Here is a 24,506-nt window from a genome sequence, read left to right as displayed (position 1 = left end):
CCAGCCTTCTGAGCCTGCATGCACATGGCTGTTGCCCATAACGCTTCAGTTTGCTGCACCTACTGAACTTCCTCATTTGATTTCATTGAAAAAAAAAAAATCAGAGGAACTTGGATTCTCAGATGTACTGTTTTCATGCTGAAACTTCCGGCTTGCTGCTGGAGTAAATTTTGAGAGCAGAAACACTGATATTGGTACACTTTTTGCTGTCCAAAACTGCCTTAGCGTATTCCAGGCTGTTTATAGGAGGTCCTCGTGGACTTGATGATACAATTTCTTGAACTGTACCTGACCTACATCGTCTGGGAAACTTATCAAACAGGTGTTGCACAACACTTGCAGGTTGGCAGTTGATGCTTAACGAAAGACAAGGTACTCCCCTGGAGCCCTGTTCATAAAAAGGCAGGTGATGGATATGAATGGGAAAGTTCTTGCAAGGCTGTTATTGAAAGTTACATTTAATTAATCTAGAAGACTGGCAGTCAGCACTACATGTCCTATGATACTGGTTCTCCATGGATCCACAACTGCAGGTCAGAAAATGGTTAAGTAACTGTACAAAGCTTGTCCTGATCTTCAGCTTCAACCTAGTTGCACTCTGTGTTACGCTGCTCAAGGCAGACCAGTGTTACCTGCTGCTGTCAGCATCTTGGCTGGGTGGTGTGGGAATGAGGAGTCAAAGGCTCCAGAAGCGCTGCACTGTTGTGCTCTTGGGTACACAGTATGGCATGCTTTGCATCTGCAGTTTGAACTGAAGATCTAGTCTGGGCAAGAAAGATGTGGCAAGTAGTTAGCTTGCTGGGGTTAAGTAAGCTTTTTTGGATAGTTACTAAATGAAGTCTAAAACCAAAGCATGTAGTCAGGCTTCAGGTTTTGTTTGTTTGAGTCCCATTACATAGCTCTGAAATCGCAGTAGTCACAAGTACGTGGGACGTTATCTGTGTATTGTCTACCATAGATGCCTGCCTTGCCACAAAAGAACATCAACAATGCACTGCGGACAAACTTTTTCCTTGGGAGTTTCCGAGGAGAAACTGGATTCCTGTGCTATCAAAACTACCAGACTCACATTATAAAACTTTATAGCGATACTTTTTTTTTTAAAGTAGCCATGCAGAAACAGTCCAATGAGCATGTAGCAGGACATCAGGGTTCAGGATGTCGAATGATTGCAAATCTGGCTGCTTGTATCCTGGTTTTGGGGATTCCATAAGTTGGTGCCTCTGTATACTTGAGGGTGGAAGTAAAACACAACTGCTTACTGTGGTAGGTGCGTGGAGCTTTTCTAAGATTACATGTTCCTGATGACTGAGAAGGAACCAGAGAAGTTTGCAGGTGATGAGCTGTGATTGCCATTTAATTTAGCCGTACTACCCTGAAATATTGGTTATTGATAGAGCAAACCTGAATGGTGGCTGTGCTGTTCTAGTGTGGTGATACATGGATGACTCTCAGAATCATAGCTAGCTATGCCAAAGAGCTAACCGAATAAAACTGAACAGCTGAGGCATCATATAATAAAATTTATAAATTTACTACTTCAATCTAAGAATGAAAAATGACAGAAAAAAAGCCAAACAAAAAACCAACACAACAAGAACAAAAAGCTTCCATGTATTGTGCCATCAGTGAGACAGTTTAATATATCCTAAACCACTAAATCTCTGCTATAACAGCATTAATTTGAAGCAGTTAAGTCTTTTGTTGGTATTTTAAGTCAGGAATTAAAGACAGGACTGCTGTGCCTAATGCTGTTTTGGTGGAGGTCTTGTCCCCTGCTTCTTAGTGGATCTGAATTCCTAAAACCAGTGAGCTTGGAGCATTCTTACAGAAAATCTGTAACAAAGAATGCTGTGAAGAATATAGGCAACCTGGAGAGTGTGTGCGTGTCCACTAATTGGATAGGGCAATTAGTTAAGCAGTTCATAAGCTATTCCTCTTGGCACATCCCTCGCAGCAGGTACTGAAGTCAACAGGCCTGCTTGTCTTGGTGGCACTGCTCATTAGCACTTCACGCTGGGACGGTGGTGGCTTAACCGAAGATGCTTACGGCAGCCAGTGGTTCTGAGCTCCAGTTGCAGCAGGTACGGCCTCAGCTGTGGCTTGTGACTGAAATAGTCACACAGCGTGCCTGTGGCTGCTGAGACCGATGGCTGCCTCAGCCTCCTGAGGGTGAGGCAGAAAATAGAAAGGACAAAGAAACAGAAGAGCTCTTGAATATTATAGAGGTCTCTTATCTGTTGAAAACACAACTTCCTAGCCTATCACAAACTGTAACTCTTACCTTGCGCTGGTAGGCATGAAGTGCTTTGGAGCCGTTGACTGCCTGTGGGACTGCTGTGTGACAGAGCTGCAGTCAGTAACTGTAACAGATCAGCACGGATTTACCTCTCTTGTGTGACTTAAGCTTGCTTTGCAAGTTTTTATGTATGGCGCTAAATGAGTGGCTGTAGTGTAGCCTGGTGTCTACCTTGTTCAGTCAAAGCCTAGTAAAGCATGGCCTTGTGATAGAGCTACTGTGACTCACTGCACGTCAAGGAGCTCTGTGCTTCCTAAAAGACTGGGAATATTTCTCTTAACGGGCACTTCGCAGCTACGTGATTTCTAGCTGCATGTAGATACGGAGTCTGGGCAGAGATGGAGCAGCTGCTTGTGGCTACAAGAACAGTGGTTATATCCTGTTGAGTTGAAGAGTCGAGGTGAAATGCGTACTCAGCAGTTCCGCGCCCTTCCTCATAGGCAAGGAGAAATTATTTGACAGCTAAGCAAACTGTCACAAGAAAGCGAATGTTCCAGGAAGGGGCCAACAAAGAGATTCTTGTCAGCAGTTTTACCGTTCCGTTTGATGTCAAACGTGCATGTAATATGACAACTTCTCTGTGTTGGTTACCAAGAATGTACTTGAATTATCTTCCAGTGAAAAAATAATTTTGCTAATCAGACTTTCACTTATTGTATTATAATGATTCACCTCTCAACGGTGTTCAGATAAATGCCCCAGAATTTGATGGTTCAGTACAGCCTGCAATTGGCTGAAGTATCCAAGCACAAGTTAGAGGAGTCCTTCAGGGCAACATCTCTGCTGAAGAGAGTTCCTGCTGTCTCTGGCAACCTCTTTCGTGGTTCCACTCTGATGGAGCAACACTTTCTTCTCAGCATGCTTTCAGGAGACTGGTATAACTGAACTTTCCAGCAAATGTTGGTGTGAAATAACTTGAAATTGATTTGTGAATCAGTGAAAGGTAGTGAACCTAAATGAATGCAATATTAAACATTTGGATTTTTTCCTCTGTGGTAAGAGGAGGAGGAGGAGTAGGAAATCTACCATGAACGCCTGCACTCTTTTAGTTGTAGTGCGAAGTCAGGAGTTTGTATGTGGAATAGTATTGGAATTTGCACAATAAAAGCCTCCAGAGAAATACCTCTTGCTGTGTTTCTAGTAGTAATCTTAGTCTCTGTTTACTTTGCTTAGCTTTAAAAACGCTCTTGCCTCACTCACCTGAACTTTAGCTTGTTTGGGGAAAGAAAATAACCTATAGTCCAGGGAATGATCTGTACCCTCAAGAGTTCTGTGCATCAGGTCTGAGTGCAGCCAGGAGAAGTTACCGTTAGCCTTACCGGCTGAGCAAAGCAAGTGCTGCTCTTGGCTGGTGACGCTCTTGTGTAATCAGATGCAGAGGTTGTCATGGTTAGAGTCAGCTTCCCATCTGGGTGCTCAAAGCAGATGTGGTTCATGTATTTGGATCTATTGAGACTAGAAGATGAAATGGTAGCAGAAAGAGCTTCTGTGCTTGAAGACTTCACTAATGGTTGCGCCTCCATCAGAAGGCTTCTCCAAGCTTTCTTCAGAGCCGCAGTGCCAATCTAAATCTTTTCAGAGCAATATCTAGCCTTTGGAAATGGTCTTAAGTTTAAAAAGGACCACATCTTCCACTACTAACCAGGGTTGGATACCTCAGACGTGACACCTAGCAGATGGCAGTTTGATCATCATTAAGATAAATCTGTCTTGCAATATCTAAGCAACTTTGATTCAGCAGTTATGTCTAGACCTCCCTAAGAGGTCTGCCATCTGCTAGGACGTCCATCTTTGATTTGTTCTGTTGACAATGTTCGTTTGAGTATAGTGCTGTGAGTTACTGCCAGGCAGAGCGCTTGGCACTCTGAAACTACTGTCCTCTACCGAATTAACAAGGAAGTGGATTGCTTGATAAATGACTCTGCACTTGTTAAGCTTGCAGCCATAACAAAGGGAAATTCCAACACAAGGAAATACTAGTAAGTGTCTCCAGCTCTACCAGGTTAAACTCTTGCATCTTCAAACCTTCTCTGCCTGCAGGGCTGTGACCAGGTGACATGTAGCCCTGCCTAGCTGATGTACAAATATCAGAGTCAGGCCTAGAGAACGCTACCCAAATAAAGGTGTGAAAGGGAGAATTGAATTTAAATCTGAAGTCCTCTCTTGAAAGAGCAAGGTAACTGCAATGGAATAGTGTCCTATGGGACAGAAGACTTAAATGCAAAGTGACCAGAGAACTATGCACAAAGGCTAAATCCTCTTCTAGAAATTGTCTCCTTCAGCAGACAGAAGGAGCTAAAACTGACTTGCTTTTGAGTCTCAGGCTTAAACTGTACCAAGATCTGGCTGTCTTGATTCACTGGGTGATACAGATCCTCCGTTGAAGGGCCTTTTTGTCAAGCTTGTTCTGTTAACCCGGTGTGCCGTAGCTTAGATGTTACTTGTTCCTCGCATGTGCTTTCTGAAAGTCAGGGCAAAGGGGAAGTGTAGTAAAACACCCTTTTTATCAGGAGCTGCAAGTAGGCAGGAACAGAGCAGCTGAGGCGTGGTCATCTCAGAGCTTGTACAGAGCACAGCTGATAAGAGCTCAGTGTTTTGCTTTAAACTGATACAATAATACTGAAATGGCTGTGAAGGTCAAGCCCTTCTTGGGAGGCCTTGGGCTTGAAGTTCAAACAGTCTACCAGAAAGAAAAATATCTGAAGTATTAGAAGTGATAATTCCTTTAACGGTAGAAAACTGATCTGGAGTTTTTTAATATACGTACCCAGCTTGTGGGTGGATATATGTGAGGTGAACTAACTATTCTGCATTTCCACTGTTAAAAATAGAATAAACTTTGTTTCACTATTGACACCTTAGTACACACAATGAAGTGGTATTAACCAAACTGTGTTTTGTTCCAAGCTGTACCAGAAACATAAAGGTGTGCATTTAAAGGTTTACAGAAGCAGACTGGCTAAGCAGAAGAGGAGGTGGTTTCTTGCTATCTTCTGTGTTGAGTATGGCTGCAGATGAGGCATTTCTGACTTCAACAGTGTCCATCTCGTGTTAGCTCTGCCTCCTGGGTGGCACACAGCCTTACTGTCAGACAGGACTAGGGTCATTGCTAGACAGGTAGCTTTTTTTAACTCTACAAGGATAAAGATAAAGCTCAGACGCCTCACATGTGATGTTAAGCTTGAAATAGTGATAGCTGCCAAGCTCAATGGACTAAGTTAGGGCTCTAGAAGCAAAGCTGGTGAGAGTGAGTACTGAAGCTGCAACTTCAGCACAGCTACCAGGTGCAGTCAAGTTCACTGTGCCTTAAACCGTATGAGGCGCTCAAAAGTTAAGTTTCCAAAACAGTAAGTTGTAAGTGGACCTTGAAGATGAGGTACCAATCACTTGAATGCTGCAGAGCTGCTTCAGGAAGAAGCTACTTCAGCTACTTTCTTGAAGATGGGCAAGAATTTGCGAGCCATGCCGTTTTTGGGTACCATGGTTATGTTGTCACAAAGATATGTGAAGCTTGGTCTATGTTGTGACTTTCACAAAAGCTGTTCATGCCTATACCAAGGTTGTAACTTAATGCTAAACCTTTTTTTCTCTTCCAGCTCCAAAATCTAGGAATCAACCCAGCAAACATTGGGTTCAGCACTCTGACAATGGAGTCTGACAAATTCATCTGCATAAGAGAGAAAGTAGGAGAACAGGCTCAAGTGGTGATCATTGACATGAATGATCCCAGCAACCCTATTCGAAGACCAATTTCAGCTGACAGTGCTATCATGAACCCTGCCAGTAAAGTCATTGCATTAAAAGGTACGGAAGTCCTGATAAAGAATTGTTTGAAGTGGATGGAGAGCATTCTGTAAGACTAGTTTGTGACTGACTTGAGTCTCTCAGGCAATTTATGTGGGAGGATCCCATACCAATTTCTCACAGCTTAATGGGAGCTTAAGTTTGGTGCATTTTTCAGTTCTTCTGAAGGTAGCTGGGCAGTAACTTTCAGTTAAGGCTTCCTGCTGTTTGCTGATCATTAGGATGGGTTTTTTGCTTTAATCAGAATGCTTACAGCTTCCGAGCAGGGAGAGATGGAAGGAAAGTTCAGGCTAGAGACTCCAGAAGTATCTTAAAGTTTGGAATTGTATTAGAGGGAAATGAGACCTGATTTCCTAAGTGTATAGGGTCAACTAAGCCTCTCTTTACAGAGGGGAAAACTAAGACTGGGGAGGAAGGGAAATATTCCCAAAGTCCTTAGTTTGGCCTTGCGGGAAGAGGCCGGTGCAATAATTTGTGCATACTTGTTGTATCAGTCAGTGATAAGAAGAGTAAAACTATGCAAGGGAGACTTGTGTAGTGAATAAAGCACAAGGTCAGCTAAGTTGGTATCTCTGGCTATACAGAGAACAAGCATTCCTCTGGAGTCTCCAGAAATGTTGATCTCTTTCCCCAAGAGGCCCAAGAAGCTCAAATACGGTCACTCTAGAAATGTATATATTGCTAATGGAAAGACTTACATGTATGCAATGTTATTGAAGTTTGACTTTAATGCTGTGCTACTGTTTTGTTGCAACTTTAATGCTTTCTTGTGTGTGCAGATGGTGAGTTATTTCAATTGACTGTCCTGTCTTATGAAAAGAGGAAGCAGAATCAAATGGCTCAAATGAATGGTGCACATGGCTGAACAGTGGTGTTAAGCAACCGAAAGCCTAAAATTCAGAGGCTTTTTGTACTCTTCCAGACAAGCGAATCCTTAAGATTCAGAAAACTAATCCACTCAAGAACTTGAAGTGTACTTAAACTATTGCAATCTTGATATTAAGCTTTTTATTAACAGGACTGACCCTTTTGACTGAAGTCTAGATTTTGCCCCTTAATATGACTTGAATAGCACGTAGGATCCGTGTTACTTGAATGTCATCTCTCTTGATGCTAAAGTTCCAGCTGCACTGGATATGGAAACAAACTACTAGGCTGTAGCCTGAGTAATGCTCTATCAGACAGTCTTCTCCAAGCTCTGGAGAAACTCCTGGCACTGCATCTTATGTCAATAGCTGGACTAATGGTGGCTTCTAACTAAACTAATATTGGTGAGTGAAGGCACTTGCCACGTTGCGACTTTAGCAAGCTGAGTTACAGTTCATAACTGTAACAGATATTCTGACCTGCACCTAGTTTCACGTGACCTTTAATATTCCTCTTGGGCTACAGTAGCGTGTGTTTAAATAGCCGTCTCCTAAAACTAGCAGAAGTTGGTCAGAACCTTCTGTATCTCCTCGACAGGAAGAAAGTTTCTTATATGCCACTGCATTCTTAAAACTCTGGTAGAAATGACTGCAGGTGGCTGTTCAGGATGTATGTATGCACCATTCTGTGTAATTCGGAGAAGTTTTCCTCTTGGCTTCTAGAGCTTGTGTTGGCTACTAGATTCCTTTCCTTGCACAGTTTTTATTAGTCCGTTTTGCAGTCAGTAGCTCTATGTATCCCATTAGTGCAACCTAAGGGTTTTGGTTAATGAGTCTGAACTACAAAAGCCCTCTGCCAACCTGACCATTCCTTGTTGTGCTTTTTTTATACCCAAGACAGATGTGGGCATAGTTTTTAATGACACTGGCATAGCTCTCCTCACAACTTTCAAGAGACTCAGCATTATTGTAACCTAGTTTTAATGTACGTGAAGTATCGTACAACTTGTTTGTGGAGCTGAAACTCTTGTCTCCTGCCAAGTTGTTTTCCACATCTGTTTGGTTGCTCAGTAGTGGCAGCTTGGTAAAATTAGCTCTAAGAATGTGATCTGGTTAAAAGTAATAGCTGATCACTGAAGATACTGCCAGTATATGACAGCATTTTCTTAAACGAAGTCACCAGGGTTTAATGTCATAGTGCAGCTCTTCTACTTTTAATCAGTGCTTAAAGTAACAAGTGGAAACTGCAGCCTGGCTAACAATGCTGTGTTTTCTAGCTGGGAAAACGCTTCAAATATTTAACATTGAAATGAAGAGCAAAATGAAGGCTCATACAATGACAGATGATGTCACCTTCTGGAAGTGGATCTCTCTGAATACTGTTGCCCTTGTAACGGATAACGCAGTCTACCATTGGAGCATGGAGGGGGAGTCCCAGCCCGTGAAAATGTTTGATCGCCATTCTAGTCTTGCTGGCTGCCAGATCATCAACTACCGTACAGATGCTAAGCAGAAGTGGCTACTGCTAACTGGCATATCTGCACAGGTACTTTACCGCTAGGGAGACCTGCCGTGGAAGGAGCTTGTCCCGTTCCCTTCTCTTCTATAGGAGCAGAACTGATACGTTTCTTTTCTTTCCTAAAGCATTGTTGGGAGTGTAAATGCTTGTCTTGATCTTCAGAGAACAAACTTAAGACTCTTAGCCTTGTACTAGTGTTTATACCATTCAGTTACACTTAAGTAATGCCTTTGTAAGAGAGAGCCTGGCATGGTACTTGAGCTTGATCTGACAACATTTACTAACGCTAACTTAAATGAAATTACTGCCTGAGTGCCTGTTATTCCTGACTCTTGTTCTGTCTTGTCTAGCAAAATCGTGTTGTGGGAGCGATGCAGCTATATTCTGTAGATAGAAAAGTGTCACAACCAATCGAGGGACATGCAGCTAGCTTTGCGCAGTTCAAGATGGAAGGAAATGCTGAAGAATCCACTCTCTTCTGTTTTGCAGTAAGAGGGCAAGCTGGGGGTAAGGTAAGACTCAGTTCTAAACATGCTGTAACCTTTCATGACTCACCCTGGTTATCTGCTTCCAGGAAAACAGGTGGTTTGCTGCACAAAGTTGCCTTTAGGAAAAAGTGAAGGACTATGTGTCGGTCTGGATGCTATATATCTAATGTATATGAAAACTGGTGTATACAGAGCTTCACAACAGGGAGTACCTGATGTAGCAAGAGTCTGTTTCAAATCATAAAGTGAGGTGGCATGTCATGACCAGCCTAATTAGGTGCTTGAAACACGTGACTCGGCTTCACAGGCTAAGCTTAAGGGAAAAGCTGTTGTAATCTTTCTTTGCTGATCCCCGGTATCAGGCTTAACTTATTTTCAAATTATTGGATGAAAAAAAATTAAACACTAGTGTTACAAGGCTAACTAGTGGTCTGATATTAACATTGGAATTATGTGAGCTACTTTGACAGCTAAAACAAAGTAAAACCAAAGTTAGATTGAGAAACATCTTCAGAACTGTCTCTGGAGAACATTAACTGAGCTGAAAGAGTGTGTATGAAGTGACCTAACTGAATCCTTAAACTTCTAACTAGTTAGGTGTGACTAAAGATCGTGCTTAACTGTTTCCTTCATTTATGGTACGTTAATATAGTGTGCCATACCTTTAGTTAGTGAAAATATTTGGAAGACTGACTTAGTTTTTCATTGCATGAGCTTGGGATTAAGGCTCAGCAGCAAAAGAATTGCCATATCTTCATTAATGAATTTATTGTTACATAAATTAAATACAAGAACTAACAGACTAATCTAATCTATTGCACAGCTGCATATCATCGAAGTTGGCACACCACCTACTGGGAATCAGCCGTTTCCAAAGAAAGCAGTGGATGTCTTCTTTCCTCCTGAGGCACAGAATGACTTTCCTGTTGCAATGCAGGTATGACAGCCGCAAACAAGAGCACAAGAGCAAGTCTGTAACTTTTCTTGGTGCGTGTGACACTGTAACAGGGCACTGGAAGCCAGCTGGTCAATATATTGACATGAGGCTCAGCACTGAACTGCTGTTATTTCTGCTCCTGCTTCTGTAGTGTTAAAGTAAAGGTAAAAGCTGAAGCAGCTTCTTCTTATTTATGGAAGAAATATCCATCTATATTTAACTGTCTCTCAAGCTCTTAAAACAATTCTGCTGTGATAGTACTCAAGTATTAAGTAAAAATAGAACAGCACTTCTGGTTGTCCTGAAATGGTGCCGCTATCTGCTCATTCTGAAAAGCACTTGCCCATTTTATCTGATGCCAAATTTGATTAATCTATTCCTGTTTTGCAGATCAGTGACAAGCACGATGTAGTGTTTCTCATAACGAAGTATGGCTATATCCACTTGTATGACCTGGAAACTGGCACCTGTATCTACATGAACAGGATCAGTGGAGAGACCATATTTGTTACTGCACAGCATGAAGCAACAGCTGGAATTATTGGCGTAAACAGAAAGGGACAAGTAAGGAAGCTTGGCCTGGAAAGCACTTGTTTAGCTAATCCCACTGACCCTTAATGATACACTGTTGTGTTCATATCAATGTCTAAAAGTTTTCAGAAATTAACAAGGCAGGATAATAGGCTGAGGGGTATGGTGATATTGGAGAGTTGAACAGGAGTGCAACTTGTCGGGCTTCTAGTTTCTTCTACAGCTTGGGTTCTGGTTGTGTAATTTTAGGAGTTTTGTAGTGGCAGTCGTTGATCTAAGCCCTGTCCTGCTGTTGAGGATGGAACTAGAAGGTCTCTTTTTGGGGCAGATCATACCCTCTTGTAGAGCACATGCTAGTAAAAGTCTTAAATATGTTAACTTTGAACTCTCTGTTCAGAAAAGCTCATGTCTGACTGTTTTGAGCCCCGAAGAAAATTTGCTACTGCATCTCTATATGCATCTGACTTAATTAGGTTAAACCAGTCTACTAACATCCTACAGCTATGCCTTTAGACTTGAATTGATTTCAAATGTTGTTGCTTGTTGAACAGGGATAATACAGGGCAGAAGTTCCTAGTTCATCCTCTAGGATTGGTTACTTAAGACACTGAGTACAGGTTACAGAAAGGCATCCCTGTATTTCTGACCTCTGTAAATACCTCATTTTAAACTGACTGTTGATTATCTGCCTTGATGCAGTAATTGGATGGTAGAGGTTCTTTCCAACAGAAGCTCTGTTTCTTAAATAAAATGGTGAGACTCTGCAATTATCAAAGCATGAAGAAGCTTTCCATTTGTACTGTCATTTTCCTTTTAGAGGTTAGCTTAGCCCTTGGCTCACTTCTTACATTTGAACTAACTGGAAGTTTTTCTTGGTAATTTATTCAGGTGCTCTCAGTGTGTGTGGAAGAAGAGAATATTATTCCCTATATCACAAATGTGCTGCAGAATCCTGACCTAGCTTTAAGAATGGCTGTCCGCAACAACCTGGCAGGTGCTGAGGAACTCTTTGCCAGAAAATTCAATGCACTGTTTGCACAAGGGAACTATTCAGAGGCAGCAAAAGTGGCAGCTAATGCCCCAAAGGTAATGAACCAATATTTGGAATAGCACTGGACTCTGCTGGGTTAAGCTTCAGGAAAGCTCACTGAATTTCGTAAGCGGCAAGACCAGAATCTTGTTACCGCACCTCTCCTAATGTAGTACTACTAAACACAGCTGTGAAGAACCTGTTGCTGTATGTTGAGAGTACTCATTGTGCGTTGGAAGGTCTTAAAGCTTGTATGAAGCCCACAGAGGAGGAGAGGAGTAAATGATAAAGTAATGTCTGTGTGACTTAATGTTTCTGGTACTTAACTCTATTGCTCCAATAACTAAAAAAGTCTCTATGAAAAGACAGCCTCCAGCTAAGGCTGCACCTGGAAACAGGATAAAAAGGACAGACTAAGAGCAAAGATCATACTAAATTTAGATGAGAGGAACTTGCTTGCAAGGACAAGAGTGTCTTAATTGTGTACTACGATCCTCTGAAGTTAAATCTGCAGTGCTGTTGAAACAAGTCTTATAGGCTGTTATGGCAAATATTCTGTCAAACAGCCCAAAGGCAGTGTCTGAGCTCATGTTCAACCATACTGCTTCTGACTTATTCTGGGCTGGCAAAACGTGTTGATGTAGTAAGCATTTCTGACTTCAGCTTTCTGGAGAAACTCTTGCCAAGCCACAATAGCGGAACAGAAAACTAAAGTGCATCTCTATTTCTGGCAGGGAATCCTGCGTACTCCAGACACTATACGCCGGTTCCAGAGTGTTCCAGCTCAGCCGGGACAGACTTCCCCTTTACTCCAGTACTTTGGCATTCTACTTGACCAGGGGCAGCTGAATAAGTATGAGTCGCTGGAACTCTGCAGACCAGTGCTTCAGCAGGGACGCAAGCAGCTTTTGGAAAAATGGTTAAAAGAAGATAAGGTAAATGTGAGGTAGATACCTTTAGAGCCCTGGAGGGACATAACTGCCTGACAGCCTTCCCTCCCTTCCTCCAAGGAAAACTCAGCTGGGCAACTTGTCAATGCACTAGTGTGATCAAAGCGTTGTGGGATGGGCATTTGCTCTACCTGTGACTATGACCCATGTAAATGAAAGAGAATTGATCAAATACTCAAGAGCTTCATTCATTCTACTTAAATCTACTTAAAAGTACAGCAGGGTAAACATAGTATGGAAAGCTTCTGAGTTGCTGCTGTTCTTTCCTAAACCCTTTTGGGCCTCTTTGGATACTGACTTGCATATATTTGAGCTGTAGTTGTTTCTGTAATTAGCTGAAGAAGCTTGCTGATACAATGACTCATTCTTTTTAGCTCTACAAATGCATTTTCGCATTTCTGACTCCTATAGAGCAGCATAAGGAAGAGAGCCCACTAGATCACTGGTTAAAGAATCAGATAATGCTCTAAAGCTGGGCTTTAACATTTTTTTTTTTTAAGAGAAGTCCAAAAGGAAGACAAATGAGGAAGAAGATAGTAATACATTTTGGTGTGGCACTGTCAGGGTGGACTGACTGTATTTATGTCTTTAAACAGCTGGAGTGCTCAGAGGAGCTGGGAGACCTTGTGAAATCTGTAGATCCTACGCTAGCACTTAGTGTTTATCTGAGAGCCAATGTTCCAAACAAAGTTATCCAGTGTTTTGCTGAAACAGGACAAGTCCAGAAGATTGTTTTGTATGCTAAGAAGGTGAGAGGAAATTAAATTGCCGTATCTATCCTGCATTTAAGAATAACTAGTATATGTTCTAAAGTACCTACAATTATTTGTGGGGGAATCTGAGAGCCTGTGTAGTAGCTACTTCAGCCTAAGGTTTTGTTGTGAATAATTACTGCTAGACTTCGTACATGTGTCCTTTCATACTTCCCTCTTGTCTTTTTCAAATGAGGAAATCTGGACTGAGTTGTGCAAGCTACTGACAGTAGCTTTTACTGAGCTCTGTGTTTAACAAGGCTTGTGCTCTTGCTGAGCTAATAGTTTTCATTATCTCTTTAGGTTGGATATACCCCAGACTGGATTTTTTTGCTGAGGAATGTAATGAGAATCAGCCCTGATCAAGGACAGCAGTTTGCACAAATGCTTGTTCAAGATGAAGAGCCTCTTGCAGACATAACACAAGTAAATAATTTTATTGCTATGAAATATTAACTTCAGGGCTTTAAATTGGTAAGAGGAGTCATACTCTTGCCATCGGAGTTAGGATTTGCCTTACCAGGACAATGTTGTGTCTTGCCTAGTTTTAAAACACTAAATGATGACTTAGTGCAGTGCCAGAATAAACAGTTTAGCTTTGGAAGCTGCTTTTGATGTTACTTTTAAAAATATGCTTCCAGTTTCTAATCAAAAGCCTACTTTTTTTATTTTTTCAGATTGTGGATGTCTTTATGGAATATAATTTAATTCAGCAATGTACAGCCTTCTTGCTGGATGCACTGAAGAATAATCGTCCCTCAGAAGGTCCCCTGCAAACACGTTTACTTGAGATGAACCTCATGCATGCACCTCAGGTATGCTTTCGGAGTTACACTGGATCAGGCTTTTCTAGCTAGATCAGCCACTGCATTGTGGTACATGTCCAATGCTAGTGATAGTGTTTAGGAACTAAGTGAGACTTTTCAATATTCCTTCTAGGTTGCAGATGCTATCCTGGGAAACCAAATGTTTACTCATTATGACCGTGCTCACATAGCTCAGCTGTGTGAGAAAGCTGGCTTGCTACAGAGAGCCCTTGAACACTTCACAGACTTGTATGACATCAAGCGTGCGGTAGTTCACACTCATCTTCTCAATCCTGAGGTATGAGATGAAATATCATGAATCTAGTGAATGCCAGGCAGTTAATTGCTTTCAGTGTTTGACTTCAGAGTATGGAGTATTCTACTTGGGTCTAAAATGGCTTATGTGTCTCCGCAGTGGTTAGTGAATTATTTTGGTTCCTTATCGGTAGAAGACTCTCTGGAGTGTCTGCGTGCTATGTTGTCTGCTAACATTCGTCAGAACCTGCAGATCTGTGTCCAGGTAGCTTCAAAATACCATGAACAACTGTCAACACAGTCGCTTATTGAGCTGTTTGAGTCCTTCAAAAGCTTTGAAGGTAAGTTTGTGCTCTTGCCTCTCGCAAAAGGAGCTGGTGCTCACCTCATCATACGTGTGTGTATGAAGGACTGTCTAATGAAATCTAGAAAGCCGTATTGACAGTACCTAGGCCTTAAAGCTGTCTCGAAACCTGACCTAAACCTTAAAGTTCCCCTGTTGCAGGGAGGCGCTGACATTCGGTGTTGAGTATTTTGGTTTTCTGAAATGCTACCAAAAAATTAAGACGTAGCAAACCTAAAAAGTTAACTGAAGAAGTTGCTGGCCTTTTTCCTTTGTCCAAAATGCCAGTCTTAAATTTATGTAGACTTTGGGTTTTGGGCTTTTGTACTTCACAACAAGACTAGATGTGTATAGTCTAGTCAGCATGGTGGTATGTGGGTGGTCAAATAACTGCAGATGTGTGGCTGAAGAGCATCTTGCTGAGCTTTATAGAAAACCTCCTCAAAGACTAAGAATACAACATAATCTTATACTCTTGGAATGTGGAGAATGGTTAGTGGAATAAGATGCTATTGTAGACAGGTTTCTTGCATAGGCAGCCTCTGTGTTTTTATTCAAAAAAACCAACATGAATCTGAAGAAGTGACGTGACAGTCACTTGTCAAGTGCTATATGGCAGCAGCTTTAGGTGACCTTTAGCTGTGGGTCATGGCAAGCAGCTTTTGCTGTGATAGTAGCTTATGGGCACAACTAGTTTGGGTTTTCTAAACTGTTCCTTGCCCCCTGTCTAGGGAGCCTGTGGAAGGCGCATGCTGGATGTTTTAACAAAGCTGACCTATGACAATTGATGATGATACCTCAGTATTTATTGAACTTGCCTATAACGCACTAGTCTGTGTAATATATGGAGAACAAGAGGCTCAACTCCGCTAGGACAATCTGGTTTTTGTAAAAAAATTTAAATGCTTGAATGTCTTGTAAACTTTTGCAATAGTCAGATTAAAATTTTCATGTAGTTGTAACTTGGAAGGCTTGCTTAAAAGCTAATGTTGATCCAACTCAAGCGCTTTAGCAGAATAACATGTTGACTGTTTCCCTCAAGGTCTGTTTTATTTCCTGGGCTCTATTGTAAACTTCAGCCAGGATCCAGATGTGCACTTCAAGTATATTCAAGCTGCGTGCAAGACTGGACAAATTAAAGAAGTGGAAAGAATCTGCAGGGAAAGTAACTGCTATGATCCAGAACGTGTTAAAAACTTCCTCAAGGTAATGTTTGGGTAGCACTGGACTCTATTGGGCTATTTGGGGTTCTGATAAAACACAGTGTATGTCACTGGTGAAATGAGGCAGCTCTGTGAAAATACAGATAAATCTTAAACTTTGCATTGAAGGATCCATCTGTCCTGTTAACCAAAGGTACCTAGCTTATTGGTGGTACCTCCTAATAGACCCTGAGCCTGGAACAGTATCCAAAAAATGGAGAATCTGTTAGATCAGTTCCTCACCGCTTTTATTACGGTTAACCTGACTTGAACTCTTAAGCTGTAATAATAGCACCAGCTCATATAGAACTTGTTAGATGTCTACTATCAGGTAGGAAACAGAGAGAACAAGTATAACGCAAATGAGTTCATGACTTAATGCTTATTTACAGTATAATCAGCTTCAACTGAGCACCTACACAAACAACAAATTAATGGTGTCAATTCCATAAATGCTTTCAGACTTCAAGGTTGACCTGTCCCACTCGTTTTATTTGTACACGCTCACTGAACCTTCATCCAGGTGACCAGCAGTTTAGCTCTGCTAGGATATGCCAGGCAGTGTAAATACACGCTAACTGACTGTTGTTGCTAGGATTCAGAGCATTGCTGAAACATTTCTCAAGAGTGGAAAAAGATGGTGTGCTCCAGGCTTCGGATCCTGTAGCCTGTTGTTAGTGCTGAGCTCATTGACAAATGTAACGCTGCTAGAAATATCTGAGAAACAGTGTGGGAGGGGGGAACTTTATCTGGGAACATTTCCTGCCTTCATGTTTGTCAGTTACATAGCATAGTCCTAGATTTTGCTGTTCATATCTGAAGATGGCAAAACTGTTCAAATGAGAATTCTATAAAAATAACCTGGTGTCACAGAGGTCTAAGGTACGTAAATTGATCAAGCCACCTAAGATAAGTTATCAAGCTGTCCAATTCCTGATGAAAGCTATTGTTTTTTGTGCTGTTCCATGTCTGGAATGTGCAGGACATGTACCAGGTAAATCTCCAAGTACAGGCCTCCCTGTGTAAAGTCCTTAAGTGTAATTTATATGTAGGATTATATTCTGGGATGTGCATGTTCTGAATAAGTGATCTGAAATATGCATCCGGAATACTGTCTGCCACATAGGCTAAGCTTCTGTACTGTAACCTTTGTAATCTTATGCTGAAAGTTGGAATGCTTTTAGATAACTAATCTGATTAGCAACTTAAGTAGTACTGCTACTAGCTTGGTTCTTACTGTTCTCTAAATCCATAGAAGGTATCACAAGACACATGACACTTGAAGTGAATTCTGTATACGAGTCTGATATTATGATCCACAACTTAATCTGGTCTTGGTTAAATTCCTTTTGAAATCCCAGAGTGCTAATCCTGCACACCAAACACCAGTGGCAACTAAAAATGATATCTATAGCTTAGGCTTGTAATAGTTGTACTGTGTTGTAAAATTTTGTAGACCCTGCCATGCAAAGGAGCAGGGTTAAACTTCAGAAAGCTTCTTGCTCTAGGCTCTCAAGTGGGTGTGAGTACTCCTACTTGCTACGTGTTGCAAAAAAATTAGCTGAACAATAAGCTGTCATGATTTTGGTTGACTTGAATTTTGGCTTTCCAAATTCAGCTGCTTTAACAGTTTAAGTGACTGTATTTGTCTACTTAAGCCTGAGAACAAAACCAAATTGCTGAAGCTCTTCTCTTTATAGGAAGCTAAACTCACTGACCAGTTGCCACTCATCATTGTATGTGATCGCTTTGACTTTGTCCACGACTTGGTGCTGTACTTGTATAGAAATAATCTCCAAAAATATATTGAGATTTACGTACAGAAGGTGAGTTACAATTTGTCACTTGGCTTTAATGATTCACTGATCGATCTGTCTAGTATTATATCCACCTTGTAGGCATTATGTTTGTAAGTATTCTGCAAACAGCCTTGTAGTTGAGGCTGACATTTAAGTACTTATTAGTGGCCTCTAGTAAGTTAGCCCTTATGTGAGTCAGATCTCTCATTTATTCTTCAGTCAAGCTTAAGCAGTAACCTCCACTAATGTGCTGCTTAAAAGAGAAAGAATTGGTAGAGTAACTCTGGAATTCTTACGGTAATTTTAACTTCCAGTATTTTAGCGAGGAAAGTTCTCCTTTATACTTCCTGCAGGTACAAATTGGCTTGTTCAGGAGCTCTTCCTATGGGAACTGAGCACTAGTGAATCTAAACTGTGGTGTGAACGCCTGTTGATTGAAGAATTTACTTTCAAGCTTGTCCAGAACTTCAGGAAGCTGGAAGTAAAGGCAGGAAGATGAGGTCAATCTTAATGAGCAGCCTTCAAATGTGCTTCTAGGGATAAGTATTGACTGCCTGTACTGTGTGACAACACACTAACTTCTTTAAATGATCCTGTTTAGGTGAATCCAAGCCGTCTGCCTGTTGTTATTGGGGGACTGCTTGATGTGGATTGCTCTGAAGATGTGATAAAGAACCTTATCCTTGTAGTGAGAGGTCAATTTTCGACTGATGAGCTTGTTGCAGAGGTTGAGAAAAGAAACAGGTATTAAAATTCTACAAGTCTCTTAACGCTGCCAGACCAGTAGTGGTTATACTGCTCATCCATCAATGGATGTCCTCATTACGTAGCTGAAGCTGGTACTGACACCACAAGAAGCTGCCATTGGGTGAGCAAGCAGCAAAAGTCTGCTTTATGTCTCGGCTGATGTGGGGACCTCTGAGTAGCCTCCAGAGCATCTTTAGCTTGTGATGTTCTTCATAGTGTCAGAAAGTGACGCCATTATAATAACGAACCGGAATGCAGGCCAAAATGGAGTACTGTAACTCTGGTTTAGTTACTGACTCTATCCGACGTTGAAGCTGACTTCTACAGTCAAAAAACCATGCAAGTGGATACTTGCTTATTTACTCAGTCTCTCTAATGTGAAAACTGCTTTCTTCTAGGCTGAAACTGCTTCTGCCCTGGCTGGAAGCAAGAATTCATGAGGGTTGTGAGGAGCCTGCAACTCACAATGCGCTGGCCAAAATATACATTGATAGCAACAACAACCCAGAAAGATTCCTACGTGAGAATCCATATTATGATAGTCGTGTTGTTGGCAAGTACTGTGAGAAGAGAGACCCTCACCTGGCCTGCGTGGCTTATGAGCGTGGACAATGCGATTTGGAACTTATTAATGTATGTATGCCAAGGCAATCGACTCTACGGGTTAAGTTCTAACCTGAGTACTGGGGGATAGGTGTTCAGGTTTGTGACTGGTAAATGCTTTTATTTCCTAAAAAGTATTAAGCTAGGAACTGCTCACTTGTAATAGAGTGGGTAACTATTTAAGCTCCATCTGCAGCTTAATGAGAAATGGGAGACTCTCCTGGATGTCCTAGAATGGGAGGCTAGTGGAAGTATCAAAGCCTGAGACTTCTAGTCTGCATCTCGGGCAGGCTTATTTGATGTTGCAATATCATTAGCTCATCTACGGTAGGCTCAATAGCTGTGATTTCACTCTGACTAAATTTTGCCTTTCACTAGGTGTGCAATGAGAACTCCCTCTTCAAAAGTCTTTCCCGCTACTTAGTTCGTCGTAAAGACCCTGAACTGTGGGCCAGCGTACTACTGGAAAGCAACCCTTACAGAAGACCGCTAATTGACCAGGTATAACTGACAAGCGTTACAGGCCTTGACTGTCCTAACTGGACCTGCTACTATCTGACTTAACTGCTTTGTTGATGGCTTGACTCTGCCTGCAGGTTGTACAGACTGCGCTGTCGGAGACACAGGACCCTGAGGAAGTCTCTGTTACTGTGAAGGCCTTCATGACTGCAGATCTTCCTAATGAGCTTATTGAACTGCTGGAGAAAATAGTTCTTGATAACTCTGTGTTCAGTGAGCACAGGTGTGTAAAGTCAAAACTAAGTCACGGGAAACTTGAGATTATACCTGGTGCAAGTGTTAAACTGCTGTAAAGTGGAACAGCAAATAAACGAATAGATTCTCCAGAGGGGAGGGTGAGTTTCTTGATCGTTACTTGATATGTACTAATATTTTCTTTCTGTATTCAGGAATCTGCAGAACCTTCTGATTCTTACAGCTATTAAGGCTGATCGCACCCGTGTCATGGAGTACATCAATCGCCTGGATAACTATGATGCTCCAGACATAGCCAATATAGCGATCAGCAATGAGCTTTTCGAGGAGGCGTTTGCTATCTTCAGGAAGTTTGATGTCAACACGTCAGCTGTACAGGTATCTTAAAGCCTCAGTCTGTACTAACTCCTTGTGACATGTGCATCCTCACAGGGACTTTGCTGGTAACTTGTGACTTCAGTACTTAACAACAATTAGTGAAGTGACCAGAGCTGCTCAGTGTTTTGTCTTATGAAGGAGAACAAATGTTGTGTATTGAACCCTCTAGTAAGTGAAACTTCGCAATCATAACGTTACTGCTGCTGCATGGGTTATATAGAGTAGTCCCTACTTTAAAAGCAGCTGTGGATCCATTGAAGAACTAACGTAAAGCCCAGCTTGGTGTCTGGTAAAACTGACCTTTATAGATAGCGGCTGATCACGGTAACCCTTTCTTTAGGTGTTAATAGAGCACATTGGAAACCTGGATCGTGCGTATGAATTTGCTGAACGCTGCAATGAGCCTGCTGTATGGAGTCAGCTGGCTAAAGCACAGCTTCAGAAGGGGATGGTAAAGGAAGCAATTGACTCGTATATTAAAGCAGATGATCCTTCCTCATACATGGAAGTTGTTCAAGCTGCCAATGCCAGTGGTATGATAAGTTTTATTTGAATCTTTGCTGTTGATGTTCAGCTCTTTTGCGTGGTCTGTTGCTCAAACTGCAGTTCTGCCAAACATGTATCTTGATGCAAGTAGAGGAATGTGGTCCTTCAAAGACTGCCCTAAATGAGAATGGGAAAAGATAGTCTATTCCATTTGCAGGTAATCAGTGGTCTTATAAATACCTTCTTTAGCTAGCTGGAGACTGCTGTTGGATACCGTTGTGACTAAGGATGTCTTTGCATGGAGTTAAATACCAGGATTTATTTAGTTAGGCCTGTTGTAAGGTGACTTCATTAATCTAATGTAGCGTGTGCAGTACGAAGGCTAGTCTTGATTGTTGGGAAATAGCTGTAAAAATACTTACGGCAAGCTAGATTGAGCTGGTAGTATAGCTTGAGCACAACTGTCCTCAGTGGCGGAAAGTAAGCATTCTGAACTCTGTTTCACAGGAAACTGGGAAGAACTGGTGAAGTATCTCCAGATGGCACGCAAGAAGGCCCGGGAGTCATATGTGGAAACAGAATTAATCTTTGCTCTTGCTAAAACAAATCGTCTAGCAGAGCTAGAGGAGTTTATCAATGGACCCAACAATGCACATATCCAGCAAGTGAGTGAGACTGAGTTTCAATTTTGCTGAATCATAGCAGCAGGCTCCTTAGGCCTTGCTAACCAGAGGGGTGTTGGGACTTCTCTCTCTTTGGATATGCAGATAGATCTTGGACTTAAGAGGCACTTCCATTTTGATAATGGCTTGAATGCTACATATTTTAGGTAAGCCTTTGCCTGAAAAGCTGCAAGAATAACCTTGTTATGCTCTCCTGTAGGTTGGCGATCGCTGTTACGATGAAAAGATGTATGAAGCAGCTAAGCTGTTGTATAACAATGTCTCCAACTTTGGCCGTTTAGCCTCGACTTTAGTTCACCTAGGTGAATACCAGGCAGCTGTGGATGGTGCTCGGAAAGCAAACAGCACTCGCACATGGAAAGAGGTAAACTTACTGATTATATAAGTTGAGGGACTTCAAAGCTGTAGCCTCTTCAGAAGCTTTGATAATGAGCAATAATGCAATTGTCCATTCCAGGTCTGCTTCGCTTGTGTTGATGGAAAAGAATTCCGCCTGGCCCAGATGTGTGGACTTCATATTGTAGTTCATGCAGATGAGTTGGAAGAGCTAATTAACTATTACCAGGTAATTAAGCTGACTCCTGTTGTACAGTCAAAGTCTAAATTCTTATGTGGTAACTGTCCAAAGCTGGAAATTTAGTCAGGTTGCTTTCTAATGTGAAACATCTAACTGTCTGTATATCTTAGGATCGTGGCTACTTTGAAGAGCTGATAACTATGTTGGAAGCAGCACTTGGACTTGAGCGAGCGCACATGGGGATGTTTACAGAGCTAGCAATTCTCTACTCCAAATTCAAGCCACAGAAGATGAGGGAGCACTTGGAGCTGTTCTGGTCCAGAGTCAACATCCCCAAGGTGAGAGTCCGAGGCCTTAAATTTAACTTAAAACGCGTCTGTTGGGTTTGTCTGTATCCTAGCTTTTGGAATGGCATTTCTTGAGTTTATTAACAGCACTAAAGCCTGAGCGCTGATGGATGCTGACAGCAATATATGTTAACTGGAATTTCTAATCTGCCTTTTGCTTAGGTTCTGAGAGCTGCAGAACAAGCCCATCTGTGGGCTGAACTGGTGTTCTTATATGATAAGTATGAAGAATATGATAATGCCATCATCACAATGATGAATCACCCAACAGATGCTTGGAAGGAAGGCCAGTTCAAAGATATCATCACTAAGGTATTACTTTCCTACTGAAAGGAGGTAAATTTCTTGCTATGTGCACTTCAGATCTCTTCCTCCACTAATAGCCTATTTAAAATTCAAGATTATTGATATTTCCGCATAATTGCAAAGCAAGTCAATTACAATAACTAAAGAGACTTCTAGAGACATGAATTGAGTCTTGGATGGGTGGCTGCGGTTGTGTCTGTCTCTTGTTTGGATTCCTCTACAATCATGCTTCTGCTCTGAATGTGCATCCTTACTCATCTCTAGGTGGCCAATGTGGAGCTGTATTACAAGGCAGTCCAGTTCTATTTGGAATTTAAACCTCTGTTGCTCAATGACCTGCTGATGGTGTTGTCCCCTCGGCTTGACCACACCCGTGCAGTCACCTTCTTCACAAAGGTAATTTTCCTGCTATGTGGAAAAGCATTTAGCTGTAGTAGCATTTTAAAATGCTTAGCTACTTCACTGCTGCTTCACAGGGAAGATGCTAGGAGACCTCTACAAAAAGTTATCTTGACTTAAATTTATCTACCTGATTCCTTGAAGGTTAAACAGCTACCACTGGTTAAGCCTTACTTGCGCTCTGTTCAAAATCACAACAACAAATCAGTGAATGAGTCCCTGAACAACCTCTTCATTATTGAAGAAGACTACCAGGTATGTTTTGTCTTGAAATGGCAGTATCTGGAATGGGTGGTGACTTGCATGTCGGGTATGCTTCGTACTAGAAGCAGCTATTCCTACATTTCAAAGCTCTATTCAAGGTGTCAGTATTAACCTAATATTCTGGGTGCCTGCTCAATGTCTGGAAACACAGGTTCTCTCTCATTTTCAATAGATTTTACCTGTTTGCTGTTAATTTGCATTCCTTAAGCATATGTTCTTCGCCACTTCAAACTGAACTAGTAGTGGTGACTAGCTGAGGATTAAGTGGAGAAGTGTTAGGGGCTTTGTGGGAGCTTTTTGGGTCGTTCCTATAGGGGATAGACTGGCTACTTGGTTATGAGTGTAACAAATTATTTAAGGCAAGCAGTGGGTGCTGAGGAAAGAACTTTCAGAAAGGGCAAACATTTATGATGTCTAGCTGTTCTACTGTTTTGAGAGAACAGCTGTCTGGTATTCAGAGGCTCTTAATCTCAGTGATCACTACTGGAATATGCTAAATTCCATGTGTGTCAAACATTGGCTTCTCAAAAAAAAAAGGTAGATCTCTGCAGGTCTGGCTAGAGTACTTTATCCTCCTAGAAGTAGGAATACAGAACTAAGATGTATGGAAAATGTTTGCATCTTGTTAGATACAGTTGTACATTTGAGGTGTGACTCACTTTTTTTTCTGCTTAATCAGGCTCTTAGGACTTCAATAGATGCTTATGACAACTTTGACAACATTTCTCTTGCTCAACGTTTGGAGAAACATGAACTAATAGAGTTCCGAAGAATTGCTGCGTATCTCTTCAAAGGAAACAATCGCTGGAAACAGAGTGTAGAGCTCTGTAAGAAAGACAGGCTGTATAAGGTAGGACCACTACACAGGTCTGGTTTAGCATACTTGGCTTGTTTGGAGACCTGTGACTTCCTAGCAAAGCTGCATCTTTTTGGATGCCACTTTTGGTGCCTGTTGCTAATCTGGCAAATCTTGCTTTGAAGTGGCAATAGATGGGCAGATTTCTTGCAAACAAGTCATGGAATGCCTCTTCCCTGCTAATGTCAGTAACAGGTTGTAGCTTAGTTAAATACTGCAGCCATGTCAGTGATTGTGCTGTGGCACCTGAGGCTAAACAGATTCTCTCCCATTGTAGGATGCAATGCAGTATGCATCAGAATCCAAAGATACTGAGTTGGCAGAAGAGTTGTTGCAGTGGTTCTTGCAGGAGAACAAGAGAGAATGCTTTGGTGCTTGTCTTTTCACTTGCTATGATCTCCTGAGGCCGGATGTTGTCTTGGAAACAGCGTGGAGGCACAACATCATGGACTTTGCCATGCCATACTTTATTCAGGTCATGAAGGAGTACTTGACCAAGGTAAGAGCAGGTGCTTCTCCAACACTGGAAGCTTGTCAGTCACTGTGGTGTATGCCTTGAGACTGTCTGCTTGCTACTAACATTGATGTGGGCTTTGTCAAATGTCTGTCTGTCCATGTCCACACT

General features: G+C 41.7%; 1 protein-coding gene across 2 annotated transcripts in view; it reads left to right on the top strand.

Moving 5' to 3' along the window:
* CLTC (clathrin heavy chain) overlaps positions 1–24,506 on the top strand; it is a 32,534-nt gene that overhangs the window by 2,260 nt on the left and 5,768 nt on the right. For both annotated transcript variants that reach the window (XM_086762742.1, XM_086762744.1), the window contains exons 2-30: positions 5,896–6,103; positions 8,247–8,515; positions 8,839–9,000; positions 9,800–9,913; positions 10,304–10,477; positions 11,333–11,530; positions 12,209–12,409; positions 13,021–13,173; positions 13,480–13,602; positions 13,854–13,991; positions 14,116–14,280; positions 14,398–14,578; positions 15,623–15,786; positions 17,483–17,608; positions 18,183–18,325; positions 18,727–18,961; positions 19,310–19,432; positions 19,528–19,673; positions 19,840–20,023; positions 20,364–20,556; positions 21,017–21,174; positions 21,392–21,556; positions 21,650–21,757; positions 21,880–22,047; positions 22,219–22,368; positions 22,627–22,758; positions 22,906–23,016; positions 23,705–23,875; positions 24,159–24,380. In XM_086762742.1, the coding sequence (XP_086618868.1) occupies positions 5,896–6,103; positions 8,247–8,515; positions 8,839–9,000; positions 9,800–9,913; positions 10,304–10,477; positions 11,333–11,530; positions 12,209–12,409; positions 13,021–13,173; positions 13,480–13,602; positions 13,854–13,991; positions 14,116–14,280; positions 14,398–14,578; positions 15,623–15,786; positions 17,483–17,608; positions 18,183–18,325; positions 18,727–18,961; positions 19,310–19,432; positions 19,528–19,673; positions 19,840–20,023; positions 20,364–20,556; positions 21,017–21,174; positions 21,392–21,556; positions 21,650–21,757; positions 21,880–22,047; positions 22,219–22,368; positions 22,627–22,758; positions 22,906–23,016; positions 23,705–23,875; positions 24,159–24,380 (4,785 nt within the window). The remainder of the gene's footprint in view (positions 1–5,895; positions 6,104–8,246; positions 8,516–8,838; positions 9,001–9,799; positions 9,914–10,303; positions 10,478–11,332; positions 11,531–12,208; positions 12,410–13,020; positions 13,174–13,479; positions 13,603–13,853; positions 13,992–14,115; positions 14,281–14,397; positions 14,579–15,622; positions 15,787–17,482; positions 17,609–18,182; positions 18,326–18,726; positions 18,962–19,309; positions 19,433–19,527; positions 19,674–19,839; positions 20,024–20,363; positions 20,557–21,016; positions 21,175–21,391; positions 21,557–21,649; positions 21,758–21,879; positions 22,048–22,218; positions 22,369–22,626; positions 22,759–22,905; positions 23,017–23,704; positions 23,876–24,158; positions 24,381–24,506) is intronic.

The sequence above is a fragment of the Chlamydotis macqueenii genome, chromosome 19 (genome assembly GCF_036417535.1).
Source record: "Chlamydotis macqueenii isolate bChlMac1 chromosome 19, bChlMac1.mat, whole genome shotgun sequence".
Classification (NCBI taxonomy): Eukaryota; Metazoa; Chordata; class Aves; order Otidiformes; family Otididae; genus Chlamydotis; species Chlamydotis macqueenii.
The sequence above is the reverse complement of the archived record's forward strand: the minus strand, read 5'-3'. Positions and strand labels throughout refer to the sequence as shown.